Genomic DNA, 8,773 nt, shown 5'->3' on the forward strand with positions numbered 1-8,773 from the left:
AAAAACTAAGAATTGATATTGTATGATTTTATGAATTCATTTCAATGCTTTAATACATTCTTCTTCAAATATTAATTTTGCTAGAGTAAACTATGATTTGTATGGTAACATTATTTTCTCCAAGTAGACTTGATAGTGACCAAATCATGGGTCTATTATTCAATAGTAGGGGAATGTGAAAAACTTCATTTCCTCAATGGCAAGGGGGTAGGAGCACGAATGTTAATCAAATAAATTGATCTTTAATGCTTTTAAGATATAGAAAGTCTATTGTTATGTGCTTTTGAGAATACATTACTAGTATATATTCATTTTATTCGGGTGAAAGACCTCTAAATTTTAGAATAAGAAGTGATCCTGAGAAGGAAATGTTTTCAGAATTGTATAACTTTTTTCCTCATATACATGAAGCGTTACCCTTTTCCATATATTGTTGTGTCTCTTAATTCTGAATGGTAATAATATAAAATTTAGATAAGAAGAATAATATAGAAGGGGTTGAAAGGGTAAAAAAGGAGAGGGTGGTGTGTGACTCGAAGGGGAGAGAGTGAGTGGGGTGCCCTCCCGCGGCGCACATGGGATAGGGTTTGACACCTAGGACTGCATAAGGCCAACAAACCCACATGGCCACTTCCATCGGACCTCACAATTCTTCCTAATGAATCTTACCACATGACTCTGTGACATATATTGGCCCCACTTTCTTCCACCCTTCTCCCTATGCCCAATAAGGGGGGAGTGGGAAAAGGGAAATTCAACTAAAATCAGCTCGTACACCATTTTTGGTATTCATATTAATATATTACTTCCTAATTGATATTCCCCGTTTTAATGAAATTTCACATGTTTGACCCATGAGCTGCCATTTTCCTACATATCTAGTATTGCGGATCTGCCGTTTTAGGGGTTGTCAATTAACTTGTTTTGTTAATGATGGTGAGCTTTTAAAAAAACATTTATGATTAAATTTAGAATGAGTACATAGAATTATCAATTTATGATGACAAAAAAAGTGTTAAAGCAATATTTTACCTTTTATATAGTTAAATTTTTATGTGAATTCTTGCACTCTTTGAAATAATTAAAATAAATTTTTTATAGTTTATAAATAAAATTATAACTTTTTAATTTTAAACGTTTTTATTTATTTTTAAATATCCTCGCACACCAAGTGTTAAAATACAAATCTCTTTCAATAGTAAGTTTCTATACATATGAATCCCAATATTGAATTGAAGACTACATAAAGAGATTCAAGTTTCTTCCGCTCAAACCGAAACATGTAGATGTTTTAAATTTTAAATTTGTGCTCCTAGCCTATATAAGTTAAGAGATAAATTTGGAGACTAAATTAAAACACCTTTCTAGGTTTTTAGAGATTCAGTAATGATTTCCAAATTATACAAACATTCAAGTTTTTAAAGCAAATAATATACAAAAAATTGCACTATAACGGGAAAAAAGAGAGCAAAACCTAACAAAAAAGTTCAAACTCTTGAGTTTAATCAAATATTATTAATTGTTCACTTATGATGTGCCCTAAAACATGCATGTTTAGTACGACTAGGCCATAGCTAAATAGGTGGAGTAGAGACAGATTTGAATAAAAGGTTATAAATTCTAATAGTAACATGTTAGGTTGTACCTAATATAAAGAAAAGTTTGCCTAAGGAGATACTATAATTTTTTAAATTATAATAATTATGACCTTAAATAAATTGTTTCTACTTGATAAGTTGGTAGACTTGAGATAAGAAAATGGATTTCCTTTGAGATGATGTCTCTCAACTTGCGTGAATGAGGATCACAGTCATCCCACAAATTAAAAACCCATTGCAAATACAAGATTTGGGTGTCTCAAACTTAACCTGACTCGAATATCAACCACGATCAGAACCTTTCTAACATAATCTTGGACACAATATTTTTCAGTTTCTTTTCTCACTGTCCAGTTTGACAATCCCAGATATTGAAAGGGGAGGACAACTGGGGCAACGTGGACGTGGCCACCATGTGTGCGTGCAATTCTCAAGTAAAAATACCTCACGGATCAAACCACAAATCTTTATGTATGTATACAGTAACAACAAGCAGTTAAGTGTTCCTATCAAATAATTGCACGTCTTGATTTATATATATCTGCCTTTTTTCACTACAACTTCCATAGTGAACCACCTTTCGCACATACATAAGGGCACATCCCAACAAAAAAATTAGTTTGTCTATAAAATGCGCTGAGTACTTTTATTTGTAATTAATAACTCTAGACTAGATTAAATAACGTTTTAACTGAGCATTGCCTATTATAATTAAGAAGATAATTAACAAAGATTATCCAAGGTTTATGTAAATTATTTTTAGCATATATATGTTCCTAAATTACTTTAAAAGCATATATAGAACAGTAATTAACAACAAGGTTATTATAAAATCATTTGCAAGTTGTAATATACACCAACCGCAAACACATGCATGCCTTTCATTTTTCATTAATTAATTGTATGTTTCATTTGTTTCTGTACCACTCAACAACAATCTGAACTCCATGGTTATCTTAATAGGCAACATGCCTACTTCATAGAGAACCAACGCAATAAGTTTGACAATTACAGAGCCATAGATATAGATTGACAGACAATGAAATTAAAGGATACAGCTTATATAGTCAAGCTGAGCAAAACGTTAGAAACAAAAAATCTTCTTGTCACCAGAGATCAGGTATCGTCACTTTCAGTAATAATGTATGCTGATTTAACACGTACGATATGCGTTAATAATTACTATGGCTACTCTGATTGACAATTCTAGCCAAAGAGTGAACAACTTTCGGTTAACTCTGAAGCATTTTTTTCACAATTAATTACACTATATGAATTGACAGCATAAAAACAATTGATGTAGAAAATTATGGAGTTTAAGCTGAAGCTATGGTGTGTCTATTGCTGACTAATGGTAAAATATAGTAGAAGACTTTTTTTCAAGCATGCATCCACGTAAGAGTCCACTTGGGAAGCGAGTACTCCTAGAGTTTAGAATCTTTTTTTTAAAACGATCCTAGGTGGATCATCGCGATGTAAGACCAATTATAATTGTTGTTAAATCCAAAGATGAATAGTGCTGTCACCTCTAACGTTGATATTTGCTTAACGAAGAGCATCACCATTCAATGAACATATTTTTATTTATATATAAATTTATCAGTACATAAAAGTTGCATAAAGTACACAACTTTTTAATTTTCCTTCGGAACAAAAAAAAACATCTACAGTTACTAGCTAGTCTATGGAATAATCCATCTTGCGTGTGCATGCAATGAAGTGTATTATAACAGCTATATGCGATAATAATAATAATAATAAATACGCATGAGATGAGTGAGAAGGGAAACAGGAATGAAAGGTTGAAGAATTATTTAGAATGATAAAAGCCATGAAAACAGTGAGTTACTTACCCTCTTGTGTGTGAAATGACGAAACCCTAGGAGAAGGAGAGTAATAAAGAAAGAAATATGTGGTGTAAGCAAGCAACATGGAGTGTCCACTTCCGCTTCTTCCACTGAACAATCATAGGAAGATAGCATCACCTTGTCGTCAGCAAGGGCAGCATGCACAGAAAAGTCCAGCTCACACATTCCTCCACGTGTCACAAACCCATTTCCCTCTAAAAAGACAGGACGCACCATGCGTCCTTGTATTATACGTCCCCTTGTCCTGCCCCTGCCCCTATACCATAGAACATTAGTACCCCCACACACACCCCTCCTCTATCTTTCACTATTATTGCCACACAAATCAATTAACTGAATGCTTAGAGAGAGAAAGAGGAGAAGGAGTAGTGATAAGGTGATCATAGAGCATATTATAAGAGAGTGAAAACTAATGGAGGTTGGCCTCAAGAAGGAGAACATGGGGTTTGAGGAAACTGAGTTAAGGCTTGGACTGCCTGGAAACGGAGGCACTGAAGAAGTGCTCATCAGGAAGAGGGGTTTCTCTGAGACTGAAACTGGTCATGAAGATGAGTCTGCCACCACTGTGGATTTGATGCTTAATCTTTCTTCTAAGGAGGCCGCAACCACTGCTGCTGCTGCTGCAGATCCAACTGATAAGCACAAGACTTTGCCTAAGGAGAAGACCCTTCTGCCAGCAGATCCTGCTAAGCCTCCAGCCAAGTAAGTTACTCATTATAATAATTATATATAATTACAAATTCTCATACATTTCCATCGATGCTTTAATTTTACATTTATAATAATATTTTTTTAAGACAAACTAAAAAGGATTGGCTAAGGCAAAACATCACTAAACATCCTATTTCTGTTGACACAGCTGAAAAACTCTTTTATAATAATATAATAAATAGGTCAATGATTTAATTAATATTTTCTTAATTTTCTATAACTAGTTGTAACTTTAATGATATAATATTATATACTAATTCGTGGTATATGGTCTAGGGCTAATAAATATTCAATTATATATATATATATATATATATATATATATATATATATATATATATATATATATATATATATATATTTATATGACTCTTGGCTGTGGAAGAGATAGAAACGGTGGTGAAAAATGAAAGAGACTGAAACATAGACTTGTGATATAGAGAGGAGTGGGTATAGAGAGAGATAAAAAAAAGTACACTTTTGTGAGCTTTGTCTAAAAGAAATATTTCTATTTCTTGTATATTAATATGCAATGGAAAAATAAGATGCCCTCGACTCTCGTACAACATAAAATATGGAATCATGTAAGGGTTCATGCTAAAACCGTGTTCTACTTGCCTAGCCAGTTACGGAGAAAAGGGCAATAATTTACAATTATCTCTGAAAATTTTGATGATATGTATGGTACACCAGAGAAAAGCTACATTTCTTGTCCTAATCAGTCATGGCATAATTTCTTCTTCCGCTGATTCATATAGGTAGTGATGTAAAACACAGTATGGGTTCTTAAAGGTAAAACTGCACTAGTAAATATAAACAATTAAGTCATATTTAAAGAATATATAAAAGGAGGGTTGGACTTGGATTAGCATAAAATAGAAACAAAAACTTTTACGTGCTTAATTAATCTTTATTTTTATGCAAACTTATATGGCTCTCAGCCACCACCAATTATATAATTTTCTCTGATAACTAATCAACTAATACTTCAAAGTCACCTAAAACGTACGTTCTTCTATATATAATCAATTAACTTATTTTAACTTCGTTATATGATTACCATATATGTTCATGATGCGTATTAATTGATCATAATATATAAAGTGATATTGATGAGTTGAAATGTGTAGGACGCAGGTGGTGGGTTGGCCACCTGTGCGGTCCTTCCGGAAGAACATGTTGGCTGTGCAAAAGAGCGTTGGAGAAGAGAGCGAGAAGAACAGCAGCCCTAATGCAAGCTTTGTCAAAGTTAGCATGGATGGAGCACCTTACCTTCGCAAAGTGGACTTGAAGATGTACAAGAGTTACCGAGAGCTCTCTGATTCTTTAGGCAAAATGTTCAGCTCCTTCACCTTTGGTAATTAATTAATTAAACACAATCTTCTTTTTTTCAATTATAATTAAGCCCTTGTCTTTACAAAATGTTCAATTTGTTAAAAAAGGAAACCAATTAAGTCTTGCATGAATGTAGTAAATTAGAAGCTTATTTATTTGATTAATGAATCATATTGATTATTAATTAATGCTTTATTTGTTTTTTTAATAAGCAAAAGTGATGATATATATTATACACAAAGGGTAAGCAACCTATTTACAAGTATTGAAAACTGAAAATACTATCTCCATACCTTGGTTACAAAATATTAACATAACAACAATATAAATATTAAGTAACCAAGGAATCCAAAAAGAGAAAGTTCACCTCCCTGCAAGTCACTGTAATACTACTAGTGACAATCCTACCCAATCACCAAAAAAACATAAATAATGCCTTACCCTCCCACATGTTGTTCCCAAAATATTAATGCTTTATTTGTTGTTGATGTATGCAATGCAAGGCAATTGTGAATCCCAAGGAATGAAGGATTTCATGAATGAGAGCAAGCTGAATGATCTCTTGAACAGCTCTGATTATGTCCCAACCTATGAGGACAAGGATGGTGACTGGATGCTTGTCGGTGATGTCCCATGGGAGTAAGTCTTTCAACTCTACTCTACATCACTCAAAATCAATTTGGCCACGATAATTGAACTTTGCAATATGGGGGAAGACTTTAACACATGCTTAACAAAGTTTACGTAGAAAATTATATAATTTCTTGGAATTAAAAAGATGTTTCGTATAATCTTTTAGCATTTGTCGTCTACATATCAAAAGAAATTCCTCCTTATATCATGCTATGCCAATTTATATCATCATGATTATTCATGCACCAAAAATATTTGAAATAAAAAGCTTACACAATAATAAACCTTATGAATATTAACTGAGTTTGAACCTTCTATAAAACCAGCGCTTATTAAACGTTTCGATTAATATAATAAGGACCATTCTAACTGCAACCATTCTAACTGCAACTCGTATATAGCACAGGCTTGTAGTATAACATGAATTTTCTTCATATATGTCAACCAGGATGTTTGTTGAATCATGCAAGCGTTTACGCATCATGAAAGGAAAGGAGGCTATTGGTCTTGGTCTTGGTAAGTATATCAAGTCTTTAAATTACTATTTGCAAGAACGAATTACTTATTACATCATTTATAAACCTTCTATATGTATTTTCAGTAATTCACTCATGAAAGTGAATTCTGATGTTCCTAGAAAAATTATTAGGTAGTTGAACATTATTAATTATGGTCTCAAATCGAATATTATTAATTTTTTTATAAATTAGAAAACTTGCATACGTGTCATCAAATCTAATAATTTCTCCTTATTTAGAGATATATTCTAAGAAAAACTTGTTTTAATTTTATTATTTCAGCACCAAGAGCCATGGCAAAATGCAAGAACAGGAGCTAGACTAGTCGCACAATTCATGACCTGCCCCATCCTTTGTAATTGTGGTGCCCAGTTGGCTTAGTAACTAAAGTAAGGATAAGCTGCAGCAGACACGGATGGACATTGCAGGGTGTTGAATTATAGTTAATTTGTGTATCATTATGGTTTGTTATAATATTTCAAACAAAACAATGAGATGCATGTCTAATTAAGTACTAATTATGAACAGGAACATAATGACTCTCAATCATGTTGTTAGACTTGGCTTTCTTATATATCTTTGCTTGTTCTGTGTGAGTGCTTGCTTAATAATAATTTTAAGATGTGTTTGTCTGTTGTAGTTGTAGCGACATGTTATCATGCTTTACATTTAAAATTGTCTTGTAAAGGTTTTCCTTATCATTATGAGATTCCTTGGTATTAATCATTTTTCATATAATAACAAAATTGTATTTATTACATTTACGTTAGTTTTTGTTGTGATCATCAAGAGCCGAATATATAGTACTGGAAATGTTCCCTGAACATGGTGGATGGGAAACAAGAACATGTGCGTGTTCATGGAGCATTTATGCATGCCCATTGAAATAGGTTCTTCAATTTATTATTATATTCCTTCCTAGATATCGCTGTCTAATTTTCCAAATATATATACAGAGGTGTGTTGGCCAAACTTAATTTTATAGATTTTATCAACAAAAAAAATTATAGATTGACGATAGGGGAAAATATTAGTGCAAAAGCAGTAGTACTATACGCGTAAATATGACACCTCATTTAACTTTTTGGTGGCATTACAATGGATTTTAATTTGATTATAGCTAGCTAGTACGTACTGGGGGTTTTGAATTCCAATTTTATGATTGGTTTTTTTTTTATTGATAATCCATTCGAAATATTAGTGAAAGCCACCGTGAGAGTTCTAGCCCTTATATATCCTTAACAAAATAAAATTAAAATTTGACAGAAAACTCGACGTATTAAATAAGAAAACTCAGATAAATCTTTCGCATTAAAACTGATGGAAAATTATAAAATTATTTATTTTGTTATTATGAATTTATTCTTTACACGTCTTAAATATAAGACTAATTCCTAAACAAGTTACTGAAAGTTTTCTAGCCAAGCACGTATACTTTTTTATGGCTTAAACCCTTAATATTATACTTTTCAACAATATATCAAGTTTAAATTTATTCAACATGCACTCAGTATAATATATAGCACTTCATGATTGACTTGAGAAAATTATTCTTAAATGCACATATTTTCCTTCAGAGATATGACTCACTTCTAATGTATGTGTCATGTCACATTAATTAATTAAAAGATATAATTAATGAGTCAAATGTCACAAAATAAGTGCCTCCTTAGATGTCAAATTGTTGCTTTCAGTTTCCGTGAAATTATTGGAAGCATATGTTTCCAATTTCTTTTAAAAACATTTGTGATACCTACATGTGCTTGGATTGGAACTATATTGGAGCTTCCTCATCCATGAGATCTTAATTATTCAATTCCCTTACAAGTTGGTAAGCTAGTTGGTGAAGGAAAATTGATGGTTTCTCTATTTCCATTTTTTTCCCTCCCTCTAACTCTATTTTTTTTTTTTGCGGTGATTGATCAAACTAACACGCAAGAAGCGATTATGACCATTATTAGTTATCACATATGGTTGGGAAGCTAACACTGTCGAGTGGTCGATCTCCACTGGAGCACTTGAGAGGTAGAGTTGCAGATCGAAGCCAAGTTGGTTTCGGCACCTTTCAATCAGTGCGATTAGATTTGTCTCTAAACTGCAAAAATACGCA

At 32.5% G+C, this 8,773-nt stretch overlaps 1 protein-coding gene across 1 annotated transcript; it reads left to right on the top strand.

The window, feature by feature from the left end:
* The first annotated feature begins 3,394 nt into the window (after window positions 1–3,394).
* On the top strand, window positions 3,395–7,524 carry AUX28 (auxin-induced protein AUX28). The gene is made up of 5 exons (NM_001249764.1): window positions 3,395–4,168; window positions 5,308–5,534; window positions 6,016–6,151; window positions 6,594–6,661; window positions 6,946–7,524. The coding sequence occupies exons 1-5, from the start codon at window positions 3,906–3,908 to the stop codon at window positions 6,981–6,983; spliced, it is 732 nt and encodes a 243-aa protein (NP_001236693.3). The 5' UTR covers window positions 3,395–3,905; the 3' UTR covers window positions 6,984–7,524.
* Window positions 7,525–8,773: the final 1,249 nt, after the last annotated feature.

This window comes from Glycine max, chromosome 19, assembly GCF_000004515.6.
Source record: "Glycine max cultivar Williams 82 chromosome 19, Glycine_max_v4.0, whole genome shotgun sequence".
In the NCBI taxonomy this organism is placed as follows: Eukaryota; Viridiplantae; Streptophyta; class Magnoliopsida; order Fabales; family Fabaceae; genus Glycine; species Glycine max.